At 39.4% G+C, this 26649-nt stretch overlaps 1 protein-coding gene across 3 annotated transcripts in view; it reads right to left on the bottom strand.

The window, feature by feature from the left end:
* USP24 (ubiquitin specific peptidase 24) overlaps window positions 1-26649 on the bottom strand; it is a 148445-nt gene that overhangs the window by 5175 nt on the left and 116621 nt on the right. For 2 of the 3 annotated variants that reach the window (XM_015140361.3, XM_015140366.3), the window contains exons 49-67: window positions 26077-26297; window positions 25623-25747; window positions 24385-24526; window positions 23050-23200; window positions 21939-22034; window positions 21151-21254; window positions 18782-18895; window positions 15094-15190; window positions 12930-13046; window positions 12430-12522; window positions 10483-10585; window positions 8234-8355; window positions 7240-7353; window positions 5928-5993; window positions 4161-4227; window positions 2586-2664; window positions 1241-1316; window positions 764-850; window positions 261-371 (exon numbers count right to left, since the gene is read on the bottom strand). In XM_015140361.3, the coding sequence (XP_014995847.2) occupies window positions 261-371; window positions 764-850; window positions 1241-1316; window positions 2586-2664; window positions 4161-4227; window positions 5928-5993; window positions 7240-7353; window positions 8234-8355; window positions 10483-10585; window positions 12430-12522; window positions 12930-13046; window positions 15094-15190; window positions 18782-18895; window positions 21151-21254; window positions 21939-22034; window positions 23050-23200; window positions 24385-24526; window positions 25623-25747; window positions 26077-26297 (2085 nt within the window). Of the gene's footprint in view, window positions 1-260; window positions 372-763; window positions 851-1240; window positions 1317-2585; window positions 2665-4160; window positions 4228-5275; window positions 5459-5927; window positions 5994-7239; window positions 7354-8233; window positions 8356-10482; window positions 10586-12429; window positions 12523-12929; window positions 13047-15093; window positions 15191-18781; window positions 18896-21150; window positions 21255-21938; window positions 22035-23049; window positions 23201-24384; window positions 24527-25622; window positions 25748-26076; window positions 26298-26649 lie in introns of all 3 variants that reach the window. The other variant, XR_013401708.1, reaches the window with a different exon arrangement.

The raw sequence follows: 26649 nt of genomic DNA, 5'->3' as shown, positions 1-26649 counted from the left end.
TCGGGACTACCTGCAGATTGATCAGGGTGGCCAGCCAGACATCTCGAGGCCTTGCATTCACTTCACACTGCAGCACTGCTCAGCCCGGTAAACACATGCTTAGTGCGTGCTAAGCTGAGATCACTAGAGGGCAGTGCTGGTGTCTCTTTGGACTCACATTCCAGAGGAGGCATCTTGTTTTCCTCAACTGTGGAAGTTCTTTTTGGAAAGCTTAAGAGCAAGGCTGCCCTTTGCACACAAGGACATGCTGACAGTTATACCTGCTGTAGATGCCTGTCTCCGTTCTCATTGGCAGGACTGCTCTCCGACCCATTACTGCTTCCTGATTGCTCTTTTTCATTCAACAAAGCTGTGGCATACGCTAACGTGTCCTGCAGAAGATTCAAACACACGATGACAAAGTTAGGACCCATTCAGTGGCAGCAGCAACCACCAGGGAAGACTACCTTTCATTTGACCTTCCACAGTACCGGAGGCCTAAGAGTGAGGCCTTCAACACAGTCACCAGAACCCCCTCAACCCCTGTCCCTTTTTGGGACCAGACTGCCCAACCTCTATGACTTTCCTTCTAGACATATAATCTGCACATATTTGCATAAGTGTACATCAATCTGTTGTCTTTTCATAGAAATCCAATTGTTTCTTCTGCTTGTTCTCATTTTCAACTCATCTCTCTCTTCTCAGAGGTTGCAGTTTCTGAGAAACACACTGAGAATCCTCCGTAAGGGATTCAGACCACACAAAAACGAGAGACGACTCTCACCTGAGCTGAAATGGTTCGCTGAAAGGTTTTTCCAGTTGATGTTTCATTAGAGACATTACTCTGTGGTGTCCAATAATGTTCTGACATCTGAGATGAAAGGTCAAAAATAATGCCATCAGAGGTTACAAATAAGCCCCCATGAGTTCACAGTTTCTACCATTAGATATTAAGAATCTTAAAAGCATCCAAAGTAGGCTACAAGTCTACCCAGACCTTCCATCACATAAAGCGATTCAAGACCTCAGTCAAATATTGCTGCTTATATCATCATCATCCCTACCTTTTCCCCTAGGAAGTTAAGACATATGTATTAGGACAAATTTAATGCACACAAGATATAAACTGTACCAAAGAAATGTCTGAAATCTGAAAACACTTTAAGGTCAGTCTCCATATTCAGTTCCAGAGATTTTTCCTGACAAGATGTGCTATTATTGAGTCTTGTGTTACAGCTAGAAAAATTCAACGTTTAATTACCTTCTTCTGTAGCCACTGCACAGCCCAGCTCCAGTGGTGGGAATTCTCCTTGAAGTACTCCTTAGCTGCAGGACACCTGATGACCGAGGAGATTTTTATTAGCCAAATTCTTTCTTTCCTTGTACCCAGTGCTTCATTTTGAAACGTAAATGCTAATTTCATTAAAATTCAGTTGTCTTTATATTTGTGATTCTACTTAAATGGGGTTCCTAGAGTAGTCAAATTCATGGAGACAGAAATTGCTTCCCCCAGGGGCTGCGGGAAGGGTGGAATAGGGAGTTAGTCTTCAATAGGTCCAGAGTTTCAGTTTCAGAAGATGAAAAGAGTTCTGGAGATGGATGGTGGTGATGGTTACACATCAATGTGAATGTACTTAAAGTCACTGAACTATACACTTAAAAATGGTTCAAATAGTGGCCGGGCGCGGTGGCTCAAGCCTGTAATCCCAGCACTTTGGGAGGCCAAGACGGGCAGATCACGAGGTCAGGAGATCGAGACCATCCTGGCTAACATGGTGAAACCCCGTCTCTACTAAAAATACAAAAAAAACTAGCGGGCGAGGTGGCGGGCGCCTGTAGTCCCAGCTACTCGGGAGGCTGAGGCAGGAGAATGGTGTGAACCCAGGAGGTGGAGCTTGCAGTGAGCTGAGATCCGGCCACTGCACTCCAGCCTGGGCGACAGAGCAAGACTCCGTCTCAAACAAAAAAAACAAAAACAAAAACAAAAAAATGGTTCAAATAGTAAATTTTGCGTTATGTACATTTCACCACAGTTAAAACAAAAGAGCCTTCATTTTGCAGTCAATCAGCCTGTGTTCAAGTTTTCACATTAGGATTCTAGGCATGTCACTTAAACTACCCATTATATATGACTCACAACTGTACTAACATCATGAAGTTGTTACCAAGATGAAATAAGATAATACAGGCAAGGTTCTTGAACAGTGCCTAGGTTCACAAGCGCTCAGGAGCTACAGGTGACACGATCTGAAAGGCTATTCTGAGGTTAGGGGCCTAGAGCCTGAAGAGCTGGTGGCTGGGTTACACTAATGCGAGACCTTGAGTGAAAGCTCATGAACTCTTGCTCTTAAAGCCTCCGTATCTGCCCTGATTCCTGCCTTTCTGACATAAGGCCTGATGGGTGAGCTTTTCCGGGCCACTCTTTCAATACTTCCCCTCATATTTTTTTGAGATCATTCAAATAGGTTTCTGTACCTTCCAAGCAAGCAGACCCTGACTGAGTCAGATTCTCCAGGTATCAAAACCGGGCACATGTTTCCCTTCTGCTCATATGTGACTTGTAATTAAAACACCATTTCCTCCCTGCATTTTAATTCAATACTTACTTTTGAGCAAGAGTGACAAGAAATTTGACACACTGGTAGCAGCGACTGCTGTCCACATGATTACTGTGGTGCATCAAAGCTGAAGGAAGAGAAAAGGACATTTTAACAATAAAAGACTAAACTGAAAGTGGTTCCAAGTAACAACAAGCTCTCTTGTTCTAAAAGTCGACAAACAATTTTAATAAACAGATAAGGAACAACTTAACTAAAAGCATGGTGGTGCCTGACCCCACAGAATCCCTAAATTCTAATGGGCAGAAACCCTACTTTAAGTATGTTAAAAAGAAAAAAAACAAAGACAACAAAAAACATACATGGTGCTGCAAGTTTGATTTTTAGGAACAGGAACAAAACTTTTTACTGCCTGATTATTCACCTAGAGACTTTTCCACACATCATATTACTGAGAGTAGTTATAACACTTTTAGTTTGATAAATGAAATTTTATGATACTAGGGTCAGTTCAGCAATTATGACCTGCTCTGTGTTTTAGGGATTTAAACATAAATAGGCTGGGCACGGTGGCTCACACCTGTAATCCCTGCACTTTGGGAGGCAAAGGTGGGTGGATCACTCGAGGTCAGGAGTTTGAGACCAGCCTGAGCGACATGGTGAAAGTCTGTCTCTACCAAAAAATACAAAAATTAGCTAGGCTAGTGGTGTGTGCCCATAATCCCACCTAATTGGGAGGCTGAGGTGGGAGGATCACTTGAGCTTGGGAGGCAGAGGTTGCAGTGAGCTGAGATCATGCCACTGCACTCTAGCCTGGAAGACAAAGTGAGACCCTGTCTCAAAAAAATAAAAATAAAAATAAATAAATAATACTTGGTCCTGCTCTTGAGGAGTTTAAGTTCCAGAGGGCCTGTGTGTGACTCTGACTAGAGTACAGCATTCCAAAGGGTGGCCTGAAAAGCTGAAGCTACAAAACATTTTAGCTTAAATCTCCTTTCTATAACAAAAAAACGCCCTAAATCTCTTAATACATAGCAAAATCTAAAAGGATTCAGACTAAGTAGAAATACGGGTAAATGGCGGGAGCTGGCTAAAATTATTCTTAACTAAACTTTTTCTAATAAATAGCTCAGGAAAGCCAATTTAGTCTTCTGGAAAAAAAGCCCTGCCAAAACAACTTAAGAGTAGACTGTGAAAATGTGGTTACGCTTGTACCATAGGTAAAAAGACATTCACATTTCATGAGCCTGACAACATCCTGAGTCTCAGGTTTTGGTTTTTCCCTCCCCAGTGGCTACAGAGTGGAATGAAAGATTTCTTGCATCAGGGAGTGGCCATTAGCTTGTTGAAAAAAATTCACAGCACCCCTGAATCTTACCTGATCTGGTAAAAGAACCCCAAGCTACACCTTCCTGACTAAAAGAAGAGAATGTGTAGGGTGAGAAGATCCCTGGGTTTTAACTTTTCTGACCAGCATGAGGGAGCCCAGTGGCCCTCACCAGACTTCTACTGTATCAGTCACTGCAGAGCCCATCGAGAGTAGCAGGAGGCAGAACTGGCCAGAACAATAGATTATCCACATATTTACTATAGACATTTGTGCATAAGGCCAGGCATACTTGCCTAGTAATCCATTTTCTGTCTCAAACACAAATTTGACTCGCTCTACTTGTATGGGATCTTCAATAACCTGTGAAAGGAAGAAACAAAAATTAGTAAATAAAAGAAGGAACTTGTGTCATAGCCACGGGTGCTTTCTTTATAATTCTATTCAAGAGATTAATTTAGTGTTTAACAACAACAACAACAACAAAACCAATACAGAACAGGCATGGTGGCTCATGCCTGTGATCTCAGCACTTTGCGAGGCCAAGGCAGGAGGATTACTTGAGGCCAGGAGTTCTGAACTAGCCTGGGCAACAAAGCAAGATCCCATCTCTAAAAAACAAAAAAATTAAAAAAGAAATTAGTTGGGCACAGTGACATGTGCCTGTAGTCCCAGCTATTCAGGAGGCCAAGGCAAAAGGATCACTTGTGCCCAAGAGTTTGAGGCTACAGTGAGCTATGACTGTGGCTCCAGCCCAGGCACCACTGCACCCCAGCCTGGGCAACAGAGGGAGACTCTGTCTTGAAAAAAAGAAAACCAAAAAACCCCTAATACAAACAAATATTACATCACTGCCACATATCTCAAATATATCTTAAAACTAAGAGAAAAAACTATTAAGTATACTTAAAGATCTATTCATTTCCTATCTATGTGTTGCTATCAACTACATCTATAGTTCTCTGTGGGCTACGAGGACATATACTTTATGTTCCTAAGGATAAGAGGTTTATGCTCTAACTTGCTTACTAAAAATGTGTTGAAGTTTTGCTATCATAGCTGTATTTCTAGTTCTTACTACTGAACTGTGCATGGTATAAAACTATATGGGTTTGTTGTTGATAGATGAACAATACGCAGTCCTACTGTGTATTAATCTGCCAAAGTTTGTAAAAGCACTAGGACCAAAAGGAGGTAAAGAACTTGAAAAACAAGCTTTTAACAAATGGCATCTATGATGTCTTTTCTTATTCAAAACTCTTTATTAAATGGCTATTCTGTGCCAAGGCCTCTATGAAGTATCAAGAATCCAAAGGGAACCCAGGCCCTCACTCTCTAAGGAACCTCTGGACCAGACTCTCATTAACTCATAACCAGTCACCAAATCCCATTGATTCTCTTTCCACAATACCTCTTGATCTGTCTGTCCCTTGCCCCACCACAGGCCTTGTTATTTCACACTCAGAATATTCCCAGACTCCTAAATGGTCTTCCAGTTCCCAGTCTTGCATCCTTCTTTACTCCATCCTTCAATACAACTGCCAGAGGATTTTTTTTTCCCCAGCTCTTCACACTTCTGAGACTGGAAAGCATCCTACAATTGATTACATTTCAGTTTCATGGCTCTTAAAAATACTTTTCGTAGTACGTATATACAATCAATAGTGTCTAAGATTTGATAAACTATAAAACCAGAAATGTACCTCTGAGGGTGACTGTGAAGTTTAAACCTAACATCATTTGCGCTAACACGATGCCTTCTCCACCGTAAGGCCCCGGCGGGGTTAACCATCACTATTACTCCCCTTCAGTCCCCTGCACTACAGTTGTCTGTGTAGTTGTCTTGCTCCCTCACTCAACTGTGAGCTCCTAGGAGGTAGTTTTATTACTGCTCACCTCTAAATCAAATGCATTAGACACGTGACTGACATGAAGATTTGGTCTCAATAAATGCAGACCAAATGAATGGAGAAACAATAAAAAGACATACAATTTTAAATTTATAAACACTTGTTGACTAATACATTCTTAAATAAAAGTGAATCAGAACAGTTATGACTTACCAATATTTCATGAAGTAGTTGGAACGTATTCTTTAACTCATGGGGTGGAGCCGTTTCTAGTTGGTTCTGAAATATTTTTTAAAAGCATAAAAATTTCAGTGGAAAGCATATTGGAATGGCAATAAACAATGCTGGATCCACACTCTAGTTCTATCACCATCTGGCTGACCTTGGACAAGTCAATACCCCTTTCTAGGCCTTAGTTTCTCAAATGCTAAATCTGGGAACAGAAATAAACAACCTCTAAGGTTCTTCCAGCTGCAACACTCTGATACTTTACTATGAAATTAGGAAGGAGAAAAGAGAAGAAAGAGAAGGGGAGATTTCAAGTCACTAAACAGATCCCATTTTATATATGTGCATATCCTAGCTTGTTTTCCAGAAGATGCTGGTAGAGCTACAAGAATACAAATGAGAATACTCTTGAGTTAAGGATGCTGTAAACAAAGTACATAAAAAGTCAGCTTATAAAATAGAAAAATGTGCCAAGATATACTAAGTGAAGAAGGCAAAATTCATAAAACACATTCCTTCAGCTGTTTTAATAAAATTTATATGTATAAAAGGTGGGAAAGGACATTGTGGTAAAATACCACACTTCCAAGAGGCTAGGTATGGTACTAAGTGAGCACTTCACAATATTATACCACCTCACGGAATTCTCACAACCTGTGAAGTTTGTGAGAAGGTGGAACAGAGGAAGGAACTGCCCAAGGTCATATAATTAGTAAACAGCAAAGAGAGGAACTTAATCACCTCTGATACAGGTCTGTACAGAAAAGGCTGAGGGAAAAACATACCGTAGTAAGAGCCTAAAGACATAATCCACTAATCACCTGCTTCTTGTTAACACTACATGTATCACCACTATAAATACTGGTGCAGAAAAGAAGGCATGCAGAAATTCTGTGGGCAGAAACTGATATATACATAGTGTAAATCCATACAAAGAGGCCTGGAAGGAAATATCAATGTAACAGTGTTGGTCCCTGGGGTACAGTGAGCAAGGGCGACTAGTGGTGACCACAGTAGACTTCGGTCTCATTTCTTATTTACTTATTCTTTTCCTGGCCTATATTTTTTCTTTTGGCCTCATTTCTATGCTTAAATTTTTCCCAAAGAGAGTGTAGTAATTAATCTATGTAATTAAAAATTAAAGATTAAAAATGAATAAAAATGAGCCTATAGTAGAATGATTAGGAAAAACAATTTAGGCTATGAGAACAAGCATACTGCCTTGGAGCAAACAGATGTTCTCCTAGAGTCTCACCTAAAGGTGATCTGGCTATCACTCGTTTAACTGAGGTCTTACCTTAATGAAATGCAGCATCGTGAAGGAAAAATGCTCATTACAGAAACAGCAGTACACTACCATCTCAATGAGTGCCAAGAGCGAGCCTGTCAACTCCCGCAAGGCAAACATTACCTGGTGGGAGGACATAACACAGTCAGCTCTTCTCATGTCACAGTTAACAGTCCATCTGTTGTTGCTGCCTTTAACTGAAATCTACCCAGATTTTAAGATAATTAACACTGCCTGAAAACAGGGTTTCTTAACTGTTAGAAGTCTATAGATAGACTTCAGGGTGTCTAAGCCTGTCTGAAATTTTACACAATTCTGTGCAAATGTGCACTTTTTCAGGAGTCATTTCCATCAGTTTTTCAAAGGCAAAAGCTCCCACAATTAAAATAATCACCAATAGATCCAAAAAATATTAAGAAAAAAAAAAGATATGTATTAAATAGTACAACACTGTTGATTTAATTAAAAAAACAGAATTATATTGTTCATAGATTCACATATCTGTAAATCAGGTAGGGAAGAAGAACTGGAAGATGGAGTCCACAGCTGGGGGCGGCTCTGCTAGAATGGGAAGGTCAGACTGAGGATGAGCCACACAAGCGCCACAATGGAGAGCTGAGAGCAGTCCACCCATACTCCTGAGGTTTAACAACACGTGGTTCAGAGCTGTAGTATTCCAGGACCAGGGACACACAAAAGAGATTGGGGACAAAACCTTCTACAATGAATGAAATGATTCTGATGGATGAAGTGCCATTTACCTCCCTCTGGGGCCCTGATGGGTAGCTGGCTGGGCTGGACCTGGAGGTCTGGACCTTGGCTGAACGCAGGACTAAAAATATTCTCTTCCACTAATTATTTCTTTTTGACATATAAGAAAACTTAATTTGAAATAATCATTTCTTCTCTTAACAATACTCTCCATGCCAAACATAACTACTAACAAAAAGCAATTTTCTTCAAATAGGAGAAAAAAAATGGCTTTAGAATAACAAATACATACCTCTAACAGGTAAGGTTTCCCTTCAGACATGAACAACAAGGCTTCTACCTCCTCATGGAGGGGCAGCAGAGGGCTTGAGGGAGCAATGCTAATGGGTGGTCGTTGCTTAAATAGGCCAGGAGCTTTAAGAGACCAAAGAAACAAAACAGAACCTGTCTCACCTGGTGTTACTCCACAAAATACACATCCATAAGGAAATGTGCCTCCTTCAAGACTCGCACACACACTGAGTACTCACACACACACACACTGACTACTCGCAGAGTACTCACACTGAGTACTCGCACACACACTGAGCACTCACACACACTGAGTACTCGCACACACACTGACTACTCGCAGAGTACTCACACTGAGTACTTGCACACACACTGAGCACTCACACACTGAGTACTCGCACACACACTGAGTACACACACACACTGAGTACACACACACTGAGTACTCACATATATACACTGAGTACACACACTGAGTACTCGCATACACAGTACACACACTGAGTATACACACTGAATACTTGCATACACAGAGTACACACAGAGTACTTGCACACACAGAGTACTCACATACACACTGAGTACTCGCGCACACTGAGTGTGCACATACACACTGAGTACTCGCACACACACACTGCTCACACACTGAGCACTCACACATGCTGAGCACTCAGAGTACTCAGACTGAGTACTCGCACAGAGTACTTACACACTGAGTACTCGCACACAGAGTACTCACAAACACACTAAGTACAAGCACACACACTGAGTACTCACTGAGTACTCACAAACACTGAGCACTCGCACACACTCTGAGTACTCACACACAGAGTACTCACACACACACTGAGTACTCACACACACACTGAGTACTCACAAACACACTGAATACTCACACAAGCGGACCCCTCACAGTCTAGGGATACCTAGTGATTCCCACTCAATAATCTTTCAAACAGGTAAAAATATAAATAGTATATGAAATACTGCCGAAAGCTGCCACTGAAGATACAGCGCAGAAGACACTTCCGTTCCTCAAACAGCTGTTCTCAAATAATGGTTACCACCACCTATGCTAAGCAGAATCAACCCATATGGAAGAAGTTCTCTCATTTACTACAAAAACCAGAATGCATACTTTAGTTTTCATTACAAAATTGTCTGAACTCACGAAATTAGGCAGCTTTGTCTTTTTAGATGAGTCGGAGTTTAGTAAGCAAACTGTGCCTTATAATACAACCGTCCGAGTGTTCCTCCAATGTCCCTTTAGAGAGTCAATAAGCATTTCTCTATCAGAAGGATGCTCTGTGTTTTTTAGTTAGTTTCCTGACATTAGATCTTCCTAGCAGCTTCTGGGTCTGAGTTTGCATTCATGCCTTGGCTTCTATGCTACTAACTAGCTGTACAACCTTGTTACTGAACTGAACCTTTCTGTACCTTAGTTTTCGCATCCATAGACAGGACTAATACTCCTCATAGGTTTGTTATGGGGATCAAACACAGTAAGTTTAAAGCACTGTGCGCTTTAAACACAACAAATTTAAAGCACAGCACACAGAAAACATTGAAAAGCTGGTTTGTTGTATTATTACTATGGTTGTTGTCGCTATCATGACAAGACCTAGGACGGGTATAAAAACAATACACACATAGTTTAGGACATTGGATAATCATATAGGACAATCTGCGGTTTTGCTGTATTAAATGATGACTATGCTATTAGTTCTGGGAGACAAATGGAAAATGCTACCAACTATATCTTACATTGAAATATATTTCAGTGATGTAATTTATATCTGCATTCTCTTTGTTTTTACAAAGTACTTTATTTCATTATACCTGGGGAATTACGTTTTTAGTATTTTCATTTTGCACTGAAGATCAGAACGGTCAGGTTCACACAGCTAGCTAGGAGACTCCAACCCACACCATGGCTATTTTCCACACAGTAGCAGTTCAAATTAAGGTGATAAATGAGCTCTGAATTAGCTTTTAATCCTAAAGAGTTATTTAAAAAAAATACTTATATACCCTCTCACCTCCCCCAAATAAATGATGACTCACTTTCTCTTATGGCAAACTAGTAAAACATTATAAAGTTTAACATGAATTAAAACAAAAATTTTAAGTGCACCTCAATTAGCAAGTAGTTGAATGACAAACAAGAGATATTCATTTAATTGCTAATATTATTACTCCCCAAACTAGACAAATTCATTATCTCTTCATTCTAAGATATGTTAGGCTTACCAACATTCCTTTGGGATGAGACATCTGAATGCAAAACAAGTAATGCCACTGTATTGTGAAGATTCCCAAATTCTCGTGCTTGTGCTGAACTCCATCGACGTATCTGTCATGAGGGAAGATAAAGTGGCTGTTAGCGTTGTCATTAGAAATAATATGAAGAGGAAGGGACAGGGTTTGCTGGTTCATAATATTCTGGGCTTTAATTATTTCTCAGTGCTTGATAGAAGAGGTCAAAGTACAAAAAAACCACAGGTTTTAAGCAAGCTCAAAGGGTTATATTAACTCATATTCTAAAACCAGTCCCTTTATGGATTCACTGTAGGTACGGAGTGCTTACAATGTGCCTCAGTATAATGGGAAAAACTCTGAGGCTGGAGATCTGCAGGTCTGGCCCTGCCTCTGCCACTCACTGTGCTGTATAATGTGAGTGCGTTGTTCACCACAACAGTTATCTTGAGTTCTTCATGTACTGGCAGAGGTAAGGCTACCTCCTACCTCTCTATTCTGCCTACTTTGTGATTTTGAGGACCAAATGAAATATTAAAAGTGAAAATGTTTTCAAAAGTAGAAATGTACTCCATAAATGCAAAATAATATTAATTTTATATGCAGCTGAATTATACTGAATTTAAATCAATTGCTAGTGACAATGGGGCCTTGGATATTGAAGAGCTTGAAGTGGAAAAGGGATATTGTAAATCTCAACATAGTATCAACACACAGAGCACATGATGCTGTCAGTACTTGTTTTTTAACACTAAAGAGAAAGCTGAGAGGAAGCCTAAGCCGAAAATCTGTCTCCCTTAGCAGGAAGGAAAAGTGCCTGTGCAATGTATTGACACACAGGGGAAAAGGCTCTGGCTTCGACACCAGCAGAGCTGGGTCTGAATCCATGCTCCACCAATGCATTAACTTTGTGACCTGGGACAAGTTACTTATCATCTCTGAGCTTTACTCCTTGCCTGAGAATGGAGATGAAGCTGCTTAATTTTGTTGAACTGAGTATCAAAAGTATACCACCACAAAGTGACCAGATGTATGGAGTACAAAATAAGTACTTCATAAATAGTACTTATTATCACTGCATGTTAGCATTTCATGTATTTTGAATATATCAAATAAAAGAAATACAATGGATGGGAGAAACACTGCAATAAAAGAATTTCAAACAGGAGAGTTGGTTTTGGACATATTCAACCCTATTATAACAAAACAACCTTGGTAGGCCGAGGTGGGCAGATCACTTGAGTCCAGGAGTTCGAGACCAGTTTGGGCAACATGGTGAAACCTTGTTTCTATACAAAATACAAAAATTAGCCAGGCATGGTGGTATGTGCCTATAGTCCCAGCTACCAGGGGACTGAGGAGGGAGGTTCGCTTGAACCCAAAAGGTCTAGGCTGCAGTGACCCCTGATCACACCACTGCACTCCAACCTGGGTGACAGCAAACCTGGTGACAGAGTGAGACCTTGTCTCAAACAAACAACAAACCAAAAAACCCAAATAACTTCCTTTTCATTTGAACAAGAGTATTATATCTGCAATATCATTCCGTTTATAACAGCACAACTTTGCATTTGGATTCTGGCTGTGTTTTCAGCATCTGACTTAAAAGAATCACCACCAAGACAGCCTTGTTCACAGCCCCAGAAAGACGCAGAAGATCCCAATACCACCTATTCCTTAAAGGTTTTTGAAAGCCCCTCCCCAGTCAGAATCCATCCTTCCCTCTTACGACTTTGTCATTAGTTAGTAATTTCCATGGGTTATTAGACTAAATTCTATGAAGAAGTTGTAAAAATAATTTAACTCCAAAGAATTTTAAAGTCTCTATGGCACTAGTACTTAGACTTTTATGAAATTCAAAACATTTTTCACCTACAAAAAGAAACACAGTGGCTACGAAAACCATAGCCATTCCACTAGGGATATAAAAGTAGTCCTTACCTGATTGTTTTGCCGATTGGCCCCTAGGAGGAAGCTGATCATGTGCCGCAGAGCTGAATGCCTCAGAAGAAGGTCTCCAGCCCTAATTCCTTGCTGTCACAAAATATTGAGAATAGCAAATTATATTTCTATCCAGACAAAAATTGGTTTTAAAAACACAGATCAATGAAAAGTTTTAAGGAGTCAATATATATTTTACGAATATTATTTCCATATAGAAAGTACTTGTTAAAATCTAATTTAAAAAAACTCCTAAGCCTCACATTGCTTCACAATAACTACTAAACAATTAACCCCTAGTTTTAATGCAGACTTCTACTGCTATAATAAGTAACTACACGCACCTCATCAGAATTCTTACAAGTAGTATAATTCACAAGATTTTTAAGAAGAAATATCATAAAAAACATACCATACAGAACTTTACTAACCAGTCTAAAAATTTTTTAGCGTATAAATCTTCTGTATTAGAAAAAGATATTAGGAAAAAAATTATTTACCTTTTGTACAAAAGTGTTGAACAGGAAGAAGTACTGAGCACAGTTTTTACAATTTTCTGGGACGTCTTTGTCCAATAGAGCAAGCAGTACCTCCAGTAACTGATGAAGGCTTTTTAGCTGGTTAGAGGAAAGATAAAATTACATGAAGAAAAAGAACATAAGACAGACATTTATAATAGGATTAATTTGAGGTAAACCACCATAAGAACAAAAGAAAGTCTGATTGATACAATCCAGTCTCAGATTCAGATGGACTTATGCTTTGAAGAGCAAAAACAGAATTATCCATTTTACCTTCCAGAGAAAGATTGGTACCATAGCAATAATTAAAAGAAAAGCTTAGTTTCAGTTCCTAGATTTCAGAGTCAAGGGCATGATTCTACCGCCGAGTCACATTTTCTCCAGAGCCAGTATCTCTCTGTCTCTTAAAAAAAGGTGGGGTGTTTAGGGAAGACATTTCTGAATCCCTCCCTCCACTACGTTACTTCTTCACATAATCACAGATGCAAAGAATAAAAAACACAGACACAGGCATAGGGGCTGGAAACCAAGCCGATGGAGCAAATGGAGAGCAACAGCCTGACAGAATGACAACGGTGATATCGACTCAGCCGTGAACTTACTTGAGAGCCCGCTGACGCCTCATGGAAAGCTTTGAAAAACATTTTATTTGTTTAGAAACCATTTTGGTTATGACATTGCTTCTTCTTTCCCTCCCACCCCACCTGTTTTTGGACAAGTCCCTAGAAATTCATCTGTGATCTAGAATTAAGACCAGGCTTACTACTCTCATTAGTTCGTTTCCTCTGAAGATTCATACTTTTGCAATATTCCCATCCATCCTGTCACACCCATTATAAATACAGTAAAATTTAGCATTTACATAGCACTTCATTTTCAAAGTACTTTCCAAGATAAAGTGGGTGGCAAGAGGCACCATTTCCATTTATGGGGGGAGGCGGGGGATAGACATGAAAATCCATCAGCTGGGCATCAGACAGAATTCACTGAGCAAATGGCTTCCAAGTGTATGGCTGCCATTCCCTTCTCTTTCTGCCACCTGCTGTCCTGCCTTTAGAGGCTGGTGGGTAATATGCTGTGGCCTGACCCCATCTCTAGGGAGGCTGCACTAACTCTGCCTTTATCCTTTGTTTGGGTTGGTACATGGGAGGAAGGAGGAGAGTGATATGGTCCTTACGTTAAGGATTCTTGACACATCTTACAAACTTCTACAGGGAATGGAGCAATGGCATATGAACTGTCCTCAGCAGCTCCTGTGGTTTGTATTCTATATTGTGCATCCAGATAGGGTTTTATTTAAAAAATGGTTCTGCTATTTAAGCTGATCAAAACCACTGCCTTACAGTAAACCTCAACTTCCTAATGATTCCCGGAATTGAGACAGTCTTTGAGGACCTTCCTAAAGGGCATATTTGACAGCCTTGTTCATGGAACTAAGTGCTTGGGTGGCAGGCACTGTATCTGGATCAACATCCTCCTTAAAGGACTTGCTCAAAGTTGCACAGCAAAGCCAACATCTGCATTTGAAGCAGTAATTCCTAGAATCTGTATTTAGTTCATTGAGGCACAATGCCTCCAGCCAATGTTTATAAGAAGCCAATTTGTTGTGAAAATAACATTTTTCAAAGTTTTCCATGTAGTGTCAGCTGTTTGAAACAGCAAACTTGGGAAGTAACTGCTGTATCTGTAAGGACTTAACGCCCCTGGATGAATGGCACCATTTGGTTTGGTTGCCAGCTGCAGGTTTAGATCAGGAAAATAGCTTATAAGGAAAGAGACAAAGCCAGAGGTGGCTCAAAATGTCTGCTGGTCTAGATGAGTCTCTAGACACAGATTAGTCTCAGTTCAGAGAGATCTAATACAAATTCTTGAGAGAGGACTCTGAAAAGGGAGTGTTTCTAGAGAGAAAATCCCAAAGCAGACCAAAGCAGGCCTGAATTCCCGGCCTACCGTGGTGTTTGGGATGTGAGGAGGAAGGGACAGAATGCCTTCTCCCTGGCATGTACCAAAAATCAGTCCACAGAAGGTGCATTTATGTGGCAAAATTACCAGACTCCAATCCTAGGCTCTTTCTTATTACCTGTAATTTAAAACATTTGGTAAAAACACAATGTATAAATAACGCTTTAAAAACAAGACCGACCTTATCCTGATAAAACAAGGCACTGTCTAGGGTTTTCTCCAGAATGGTGGCCACAGCAACTCGTACTTCTCTCACACTGCACTCCAGTAAGAAAATCCTGAAAGAAAGAGAAAGGTGGTGTGAGAAAGCAAGATACATTTCCATAACCTCAACCTCTCCAACACAGTTCCCACCTAATAGCCAAGAAACAAAAGTAGAGTCTCCTGACACTGTTAGCGCTTACAGGCCAAGTGGAGCTTTCCCAGGTCACTTCACTTCTGCTTATTCCTGCTAACTGGAATGCCACGTATTAGTCGACAAGGCTCTGTTCAAAATTCACTAAAATTCTAAGTGGCAACTATAAGAAAGTTTAAAAGATAACAAGTACTCCCATAAAGTTCAGCTCTAGAGGTATAATCAGACTCAGGTACAATTCTCTTGAAGGGAATACCTAGAGGATGTAAACAGACCCAGAATATGGGGAGCTCTACAGAGCAAACAGTCTACTCCCCAAACAAATGGCACAGCATACAAGGGGCAGGGGGACAAAGGAACGACTGATGGTCAAAAGAGCCTTAAGAGACACAGAAAGCAAAGGCCATGTGGGGACCTCACGGGATCCTGATTTGTGCAAACTCAATGGTAAAATGACACTTCCGAGACCTTTGGATGAAATCTGAACACGGACTAGATACAAGGTGATATGAAGGAATTATATTAATTTTGTTGGTTCATGATAATGGTAAAGTACTTACATTGCTTTTTTTTTTTTTTTAACTTCACTGTTAGAGATGAACTTTACCTTCAGATACATGCTGAAAATTAATTGTGAAATGATATAATGTCTGAAATTTAAAATACTTCAGAGAGAAAAAAAAGCCTGCACGTGGGTGTCGTGTGTGAGAGCTGAGATAGCTAAGAGAAGACAGGCAAAAGTTGACAACTTGCCTGGGGCCTGGGTACAGGAAAGGGCTCATTCTGCCTACTTCTGTGTGTGTTTAAACATTTCCACAATAAAAGGCTCTTAAAAGATGTAAAGTATCCTTCATGTTAGTAGTTTGAATTCTTTAGATCAATCTGTAAGCAATATTTACTATGAATTAATTTTTTTACAACTACAGTTAGGTTTAAAGAATTGCCTTAAAAGAAGACTACACCGAGGGGCTGATCTAAAAGACGACACCACTTTATGTTTACAGTTACTAAAGTATGAATACAGTATACTTATTTTTTAGTTGTAAAAATGACTATCTTAAAAAATTGTAAAGAAATAAGTAATTAAAAAAAAAGACTATTCTTCGAACACAAAATCATAGCAATTGATAGTGATGAGTAATTGGTCTTTATAAAGAAAGAAACAAACTATAATAAACTCTATCAGGAAGAATGTAGAAGTACTTCACCAGGATTCTTGAGCATTAGGAATACTAAGAAACCAAAAACATACTACCCAAAGGACGTTACAGCTTCTCTGGAGAAATTTAAAAGCAAGCCTGCTTGGATATAAGGGAATGAATAAAATATTTGCTATGTTCCTTCCAAATGGATGGTGTTTCTATAACATTCTAAGGCTTGCACAATGCTCAGGAGTCCTGTTGGAAAGATATTTTGGAATCAAACTAGAAAAAATGGTTATCTCTAATGCAAACTCTAAAGGGAAAGGCGTATAGTACACAGCACTTCAAAGAAATGCTTACTGACCCTTTTTATGAATTATATGGATATATATGCATGTATACATGCATGAATAAGTATTTGGGTGCTTGCTATTTGCCAGCCTCTTTGTGTCTAGTCGGGAATGAATTGAACCTGGCTTCTGGCCTCAAGAAGCTGAAGTTGTAGTGGAGGAGATGGGCAGAAAAACAGGGAGCAGACTAGCAGGCAAACATCCGTTAGACTGTGTGACTGGGAACAACCTCTCAGAGCAAATGTTATTCATGCTGATGTCTGAAGGAGAAGTCACTTACTATGTGAAGAGGGGAGGACAGTGTTCCAGATAAAGAATAACAGGTGCAAGGACCTTGAGGCAGGAAAATAAGCTCGGCGGGTTCAAGGAATCAATAAGCCAGTATGGCTAAAGCCTGATAATCAGGGAGAGGGTCAAGGAAAGCCTGGAAGGACAAAAACCAGATCAAGCAAGGCCTTGTGGGTAGTGGTGAAAATTTTGGATTTTATTCTGAGTCTAATAGGATTCCGTTGAAGAATTTTTAACCAGAGAGGTAATGTGATCTAATTTGTTTAAAAAAGAACAGTTCTGTTGCTGAATGAAATAGATTAGAGGGAAAAGTGGAGATATCAAGTAGGCAAATAAATGTTTGGAGCTCAGACCTAGAGAGGAAGGGGATCAGGGACCAGCAGTTCTGAAAAGATCTCTAACTTACCACCAGACTGATTGCCTTGTGGGAAGAGACTTGCGTTTCTGAATTCCCTGTTGTGTGTTTGTTTTGAGAGAAAACAGAGCATATTTGTATGCTGGCAGAAGTGACAGAAGTGATAGAAAATTCTAGAAAGTAAAGATGCAAGAATTAAGAGTGAGATACTTAAAGGGTCCACTTCCTTGAGAAGGTCAGGACATGCAAAGAGACTCATTTTGAGAGAAGAGGGGATACTTCCTCCACAATAAAGAGAGGAAAGGGCAAGCTGGAACAGACTCTGGCAGGTGTGTTGCATCTGTGGTTGGGGTAGGGAATGCTCATTTGCTAATCTGTACTTCCTCAGTGACGTTGAGCAGCTAGGAGCAGGCACAGTTGAGGAGAGTGAAGGAGAAGCCCAATGGGAATAGAGGAGACGGGACACCAGAGACCACAGCAGTGCTTGCTGGAACCCCACATAAATGTTGAACTACCAAGGACAGGAGAAGCTGACTTGATGAGGATGATCAGAAGTAAAGTATAAACATTCATAGTGATTGGAGCATTCTGAATTTCTGCCAGAAAAGCAACTTTTCTTTTTTAAATTTCAGGTACACATATAGATGTACTATCATAGGTAATACACTATCAGTAGCTTTTTTTTTTTGAGACAGAGTCGCCAGACTGGAGTGTAGTGACGCGATCTCAGCTCACTGCAACCTCCGCCTCCCGAGTTCAAGCGATTCTCCTGCCTCAGCCTCCCAAGTAGCTGGGCCTACAGGCACCCACCACCATGCCCAGCTAATTTTTTTTTGTATTTTTAGTAGAGATGGGGTTTCACCATGTTGGCCAGGATGGTCTCAATCTCTTGACCTTGTGGTCTGCCTGCCTCGGCCTCCCAAAGTGTTGGGATTACAGGCGTGAGCCACTGTGCCCGGCCGACCAGTAGATTTTTAAAAAATTATTTTTTAGTCACAATCCAAACACAGTTAGACAATATTGTGAACTATGGTAACCTGGGATTGTTTATCTCTTTCCACCAGATTCTGAGTCCCTGAGGGAAAAGACTTGCGTCTTTGATCCCCTTGAGCCATAACAGGGGTTTAGGACCCACGTGCCTATGAGCACCTGGCAGGCAATCTGCCTCACAGGCTCTTCTTGCGGTCACTGAATACTTGCCTGAGATGATTTTAGAGTGACCTGAATAATTTCCTCACTGTTTCAGTGAAGAGAGTTTAAAACGGGCTTTAAGCAGAAAAATAATTTCAAGTTGAAATAAAAAGGGTTATAAGAAACTTCAGCTCTAAATCACTGGAAGAGACACACATTTCTTTCAATTAAAAGACTCCAACACTTACTTTATCAATTCTCGTCCTTCAGAACTAATAAAATATTCAACTAACCACTGACAAGCATCAAAACTTTTTGAAAGCAATGCTTCAATGGTAGCAATCCATTCTTCAGTATCAACCCTTTAAAAAGAAGCAGAGACAGCAATGTTAGGAGCATGAGCCCAGCCAATGACCCCATGCAGTGTCACTCTTATTGGTTCTTATTTCTATCTATCAATGTCTGTCTCTCTGTCTGCCTATCGGGGTAGGGTGGAGGGATAAGAGACACTCAATGACTGCCCACTACCATGGCTCAGTGTACTCTGGAAGCCAGTGCTTTGCATTCCTTGGCTCCTTATGTTGTGGCTCATCTTTCCCCACAAACAAAAACATGTAAAGAAGCTTAAGTCTTAGACTTTACCTTCCTTCTGCATCTTTACCAAACATCTCTAATTGGAAAAAAGGCCTGAACTATATAGCATTTTGTTTTGTTCAATTAATTTACACTCACAAAATGTCCACTTTCAGAATAACTTACATTTACATTTTTATACTTTATTGCTAAAATCGTTAATATTCTACCTTATGAAATTAAAAAAAAATTCAGGCAGAAAAAAGGCATAATGACTATTCTACCCATGCCCTCATAACACCTCCCTTACATCCCTCAATGTCCCAAAATGATCATTGTGTGTAATGACCATATAAACAAAATGGAAATAGTGTGCAACGTGTAAAGAGCATGAGCAAATTTCACAAACAGAAGTGACCAAGTGTCCTTAATTAATCCTATGCCATTAGGACATAAAAATCCATGCCATCTGGACATTAAAAGAAAGGAATACATTATTTTTTCTTTTTCAATCAAATACTAAAGACTGAGATCACTTAATATATCTTTGATTATTACACATAAAAATGAAGTTGTCACTATATATATTTTTTTCTCAAGAGTTTCTTGACTGCAAAATCTGTCCAAAAACCTCTCCACACTTGGAGAAGTTGACTTTGCTAGTGAGGGAAAAGTCTGGGAACTTCAGTGGTCTTTTAACTCTAACTGGTCTCCTCATCCTGGGTCTCCCTTTACTCTAGGTATATTCTACAAACCACTGCTCAATACTCTTCATTCTTCACTCATTTATTCACAACTACTTATCCAGAACCTATAATGTGCAGGCACCTTATAAGGTGCTGAAGATAAAAACCAATGATGAGGCCAGGCATAGTGGCTCATGCCTGTAATCCCTGCACTTTGGGAGGTCAAGGCAGGTGGATCATCTGAGGTCGGGAGTTCAAGAGTAGCTTGATCAACACAGCAAAACTCTGTCTCTACTAAAAATACAAAAATTAACTGGATGTGGTGGTGCATGCCTGTAATCCCAGCTACTTGGGAGGCTGAGGTAGAAGAATCGCTTGAACCTGGGACGCAGAGGTTGCAGTGAACTGAGATCGTGCCACTGCACTCCGGCCTGGGCAACAGAGTGAGACTCCACCTCAAAAAACAAAACAAAACAAAACAAAAAAAACCATAAAACCAATGATGAATAAGATATAGTCATGTCTGTAAAGTTTCTAAGGCAGAGGTCCCCAACCTCTGGGCCATGGACCAGTACCGGTCTGGGACCTGTTAGGAACAGCCTGAGCTCCACTTCCTGTCAGATCAGTGGTAGCATTTGATTCTCATAGGAGCAAGAACCCTATTGTGAACTGCACATGTGAGGGATCTAGGCTGTGCATTCCCTATGAGAATCTAATTGTCCCTTAACCCTCTCTTCTGTGGAAAGATTGTCTTCCATGAAACCAGTCCCTGTTGCTAAAAATATTGGAGACTGTTGTTCTAAGACATTACTCTGGACATACTTCCCTGTTCAAAAATCTTTCATGATCTCCCACTGAACAGAGCCCAAACTCCCTGCTCTGGTACTAAGGGCACTCAGTGAGTTCCAAACCCAATATTCAGCCTCAGCTCCAGTAGTCTCTCACCCGTCCTAGTAAAACACAATTAGTCACTCATGGTTCCCTAGGCCAAGTCTTGTCTGTTACTCAGGCTTTCCCTTCTGCCTAAAATGAGCCCTCTGTGTTTCTGTTTTGCCTTTCAAAACCCTCTGAGAACATCAGTGTCTTACAGCCTACTCTAATCTCCTTATCTGGGTATGATTTTGTCCAATTCCAAGATGTACAGAATTTATGCCCATTCTCTTTTTAGGTATTTCTCTTTTGTTTGATCTATTCTGTCCATTAGATTAGAAGTTTCTTAAAGCTAGAGAACATGTCTTAGTCTTCTGAATAAAATTAGCTAGTTGCTTTCACAATATTTTAAAATTATAAATTCAACTTCAACTGAATTAACCAGTGCCCTTTGTCACAACAGATTATCAAAACATATCACTTCTCACCTGAGTTTCTTCTTTGTCCGTAGATAAGTTTGAAAAAGGAATTGAATAGCAAGCTGTAAGCTCACCTTTGCCATGCAAGGATAATATGGATGCTTTAATTTAGTCTAAGAGGGAAACATGAAAGAGGACGTTTTTCACAGAAGTTTTATAGATTATTACACATTGTTACGAACTAAATATGACACAATATATGAATATGATATACACACATGATAAAGTTAAATACTAATAAGAATCTAGCCAGTTCATTATAAAAAATGTTCCATTTAAATTTTTAAAAAGGTTAAGAAAAGACATCTTCTTCATTTCTTTTATGAAATCCTCTCAAAACAGTTGTTAGACCACAGGAATGCTAAGTCATCAAGAGACTAAGAACACTGTTTTCCCTTATTGGCAAATTATAATCATGGTACTCAAGGAAAAGTAGTTGAAAGTTAATCTTTAGTCTTGTAACATTTTATTACAAATTAGGAATCTCCACAAAGCCCAGTATCCATTGACATGAGTTCACAGTTACAGCTATTCCAAGATTCTTCTATAAATCTAAACAAGGGCACTTTAGAAAGCCAGTATGTGGGAAACTCACACCTCCCCACCACCTATATTATACATTCAGAATGCTGCCTGCATTTTAATATTACCCAATACAGGCTACATTTATGGGAAAATCTTTTTGCATCTAATCTGAATGCTAACTACTGAGATTGAAGACGAATCACTGAATGCTTTCGCTAAAATATATTTAACTGTAATCTTTCTTATTTCTAAGAATTCAATTAGCTACTTACAGCATTCAACGAAGCTAAAGACAAAACAAAACTGAAATAATCACTACTGTACACATCTCTATTCTTCATAAACTTGAGGTTCTCATCTCTCACCATCTACAAAAGAAGATTAATAATTATTTTTATGATATGGAAAAATATTCAATATGTGAAGGACATTTCTAATGATATGTAAAAATATAGGTAAAAAGCACTTATAAAAAGTGAATTATAATTTTTAATTTCCCTTTCTCAAGTTTTGAACTTTCAAAAGAGGAGAGAGAAAACCTTCCTTTGGAATATAAGATGTTATAAGAACTATTATTCATTAAACCATACCCTTTTGGGAAATTCAGGTAAAACGTCACATGAAGGACAAATAAATTCTAACTCGGTATTTTAGGCAGAAGGGGACAAATAGAGCTCTCCCAAGCACAACCAACTCCATGCTTCCTTTGTGTCAGATGGCTTAATTCTCTCTCTTTCTTAATGTAAGACTCCGTATTTTTCTCAAAGTCTCTTGTTCTAGCTACTGAGCTTTTGATTAATTAGTGTATAAAGTCTGGACTGAGTAGACAGTTCTGAATTTAGATCCTTGCCCTGTGACACTGGCACGTGTTTCTTCTTTTCTGAACCTGTTTTTCCATCCAAAAAATGAGAATAAAACCTGATACTGTACAATAATCTTTTACAAATTAAAGATTTGCTTCAAGCACGTAGCACACAGTAGGTGTTCAATAAATAATGGCCAATCATTGTCGTCTTAGTCCTACTCAAAGGTTATGAACCTTGTTTTTCTCTCCGGACAAAATAAGTTTATTTTGGCAACATGGTTTCTTTACTGCCCACTCCCCACAACATTGTTTATTTGTGACATCTCACACTCACACAGCAGGTCAGTGATTGTGCCTGCCAATCCTGAGTGTGTATTCATACTTGTGTTCTTAGCACTCCATGGCTCTAGCTCTATGGTCCCCTCTATGGCGTGGCGTAAAAGTTTCATGAGACAAGTGTGTCAGATGATGTAGCACCAGTGGTACGACTAACCCAGCAGGAGTACTTCTGGACCTACTGGATACATTTTGATGTCCACGTGGACATTCCCTCTTAGAATTTTTTATATGGTTCTTACCTGGTATATTCGAGCAGGCATTTTCTCCACAAACAGTCCTTTCTTCTCACCTTTTTTAACCAGCTTGGTAAGAATAGACAGCCGGTCATTGTTAGGCCTATGGGGCCGAGGAGATGACTGAGGTGAAATTTCTGGTGAAGATGGAGCTGACCTAAGTAAGACACAGAATCAGAAAATTTCGTCTAGTATAAAATGGCTATTTTTTCAGTAGTTAGTAAGACTTGCCACATTCACATAAACAGGGTATTAGACTTAAAGTATTTGATTATTATACATGTATCGAAACATAAAACTGTACCACATGAATATATATGATCGTAATGTATCAATTAAGAAATGAAAAAATGCAATACCTTCTAATTAGTTGGGAGAACTGATTGACATTATAGAAGATAAAATAGTGCAGGACAAACTTTAACAGAAATTTTTACTTAATTGGCATATGAGATTTAACATTTAGTAAGCACAAAAATGAATTCTTTCTACATATTATTGTGAGATATCTTTCCCAGCCATTAAAAAGCAGTGAAATAAACTTATCTTAGAGCCATACACTCAAAGTCTTGTAAGAACAAAGTATTAAACCAAGTTTTCAAATTTAATAAAACACATATAGTCATATTTCTCACATGAAAAAGTAAACACTTTCCTGACCCAACACATTAAAAGGCAAATTCACCAACGACAGGACCTTTAAAAAACAACAACATTCTGACAGTGCTGGCACAGTACTGTGCTTTGGACAGAAAGTGTATTCAACAAATGCTGCTAACATCAAAAAAAAAAAAAAAAAGGTCCAGGTGTAGTGACTTATGCCTATAATCCCAGCACTTTGGGAGGCCTAAGTGGGAGGATTGCTTGGGCCCAGGAGTTCCAGACCAGCCTGGGCAACATTGGGAGACCTTGTCTTTACAAAAAACAAACAAACCAAATATCTGAGCCTGGTGCCTCTTGCCTGTGGTCCCAGCTATTCGGGAGGCTGAGGTGGAAGAATCGCTTCAGCCTGGGAGGTCAAGGCTACAGTGAGCTATGATCATGCCACTGCACTCCAGCCTGGGTGACAGAGTGAGACCACTCTGTCTCAAAAAAACAAAAAACAAAACACTTCAACTCTAGAATGATTTAACTTACGTGCATCTTTCTAAATATGTAACAACCTATTGCCAAGAAAATAACCAGGAAGCAATAAGGAAATGGATTTATTTTCTTTTTGGAATTCTTTAGAATTTCTCTCCAGCTTAGCTAATTATCTTTAAAAGCTCAAATAGTATATTCTCATAGACCACATCATCACCACAGAAATCACACAGCAAATTACAGGGAAGAGACACTTACAGAGAGAGATCCTCAGCTTCCTGCCGTACAACGCTGACTCGACTTTTCTTTGGTAATACTGGGGAGTTCTGATCAGACACCCTTTGGTAGAAAAGCATATAGGCATTCCAGTATCTTCGGCGTACATCAGTGTATGGGTTTGCTTTATAACAAGACATTAAGAAAGACATCTGTAAGTAAAAGCTTTTCTTGTCTTGACAATCTTAAAACAAAGGGCCCATTATTCCAGTAAGTAGTTAACTACTCCCTAAATTTGTAAAATGCAAAGTGTTAAGTAAAATATGAGTGTCTCTAGAGTAGTGCTTAGCATGGAAGTCAGGATACTTCAGTTCTGGGCCTAAGATTGATCTCTTACTTGGAAGTGATATAGGCGGGGGCAAGGAATAAGGGAGCAGTATGGTAATGGAGTAAGAGAAAGAAGGTAAGTATCCTAGGGAGGTCTAAATGTAAGCAAATAGCAAGTGACATTTAAAAATATGTTATGTGGCACAGGATGGGATAACTGGCCTCACTTAACCATTTCTGCCATGATCGGCCAAATCTAGGTAAATTCTGACAATACTATATCCAACCCGTAAAGGTTACCACCATACGATGCACGACTATAATGGCATGGTATCAAAATCTAATACAGTGAAGCCAATACAGCTAAAAATTTAGAAATACCACTAGAAGATTTCAAAATCAGGTTTCTGAAATGCCAAGGTCTCCGTCAAATAGCTTTTTATCAAAGAGCAAGTTCTGATTGGGTTGTGCTTCTCCTCATACTCTTTTCTCCTGGGAGTGGGGGTTGTGGAGGGGAAGACTGCTTTGCCACACTGCATAATAAATATGGTTTTAAAAACACAGGTGCTAGAAATGTCTTCTCTAATTAGTCACACCTCTGTATTAGTGAAAAGGAAATCTGAAAATTTTAATGGATAACTACTTCCAAAACTATTTTTAAGGTTCAATTTCTGTACTCATTAGTTTCTCTTTGATGTTCATTTCATCCTTTTAACTTACTCCCAGCTCCCCTACCTATCCCTCAAGGTTGTTGTAAGAAATTATTTTAAAAATTTTTATAAACACCTTGAACATTTTCACGCTGGTTATTAAAGAGCTTGCTCATGGTTCTATAGCTAGAATAGTAGTATAATAAAAATAACAAAATCTGCTGTTTTTATATAAAGAATACTATTAATTTTTATAGAAAACTATAAATAAAAAATGGAAAATATCCATTTGTAAATACTTACTTTGATCATAAACTTTTGGTCTATATTCTCCTCCAAAGCATTCATACTCCAGGGTCTCATCATTTAGGTCAAATTCTTCTATAACTGTGTCATTAAATTTATACCACTTTCCTTTTCCACACCCTCTAGAGCCCGGAAATCAGACAAACATCATAAGGTTAAAAAAATCAACATTCTCATCCTTAGCATTTATCTCTATGTACTGTCTACAAATAAAGCAGGTGATTATCATTTGAAAATATCTAAGAAATATGTAGTAACGATTATTTCAATTTCTAAAACAACTTTTCAAACTGAAGGGGTAAAACCAGTTGCACTAAGCTTTAAAACTTCAAAATGAAACACAGTCAAGAACAATGCCAAAGTGTGTCTGCACCACAGTGGTGAGTATGGATGACAAGGGAGAGAAGGCGAGGGCAGAAAGTGAGTAAGTGCTGCCTCAGGAAACCCTTACCGCCTGTCCTTAATGAAGGAATAGTAGTGGCCTGCGTGTGCCTGCCCACTGTGTACGATGACACCGACAAGTTCATAGTTTTCTGTGAGGGCAACCTTTTTTCGTGGGGATCCTCCACCTCCCTGATCCATACTTCGCCCATTTTCCCCAACTTCAGAAGAAGAATCTTGGCGAGCCATTCCTGAAACTGTGTAAGGCTCCATGTTTAGCATCCAGGGAAACTACGTAAAAGCAAAAAGACCATATTAACATTGATTAGTAACGTATACAGCAGTACCCAGTTAAGTGAGATCCAAATAAGAGGATGTGTTTTCCTAGTTTAAGCTAGGAACAACTATGTGTTTTCCTAGTTTAAGCTAGGAACAATTCAAGTATAAAATCTCAGAAATGCTAAGTCTGGGAATGTCTAAAGTAGTCTCTGGTTTGAGCACTAAGGAAGGCATTTTCCTTCACAGTAATCACTAGGGTGCCTTCTAGAAATGAGGGCGACTGTTTCCAGATCTGCCTATTCCAGTAGCAGCAACTGCCTAAGACAAGGGGCTCTTCATAATGCTGAGACAACAGCCTTAACAT

Source organism: Macaca mulatta, chromosome 1 (assembly GCF_049350105.2).
Source record: "Macaca mulatta isolate MMU2019108-1 chromosome 1, T2T-MMU8v2.0, whole genome shotgun sequence".
Taxonomy (NCBI): Eukaryota; Metazoa; Chordata; class Mammalia; order Primates; family Cercopithecidae; genus Macaca; species Macaca mulatta.
Note: the sequence above shows the minus strand (reverse complement) of the source record. Positions and strands in the feature narration are given on the sequence as shown.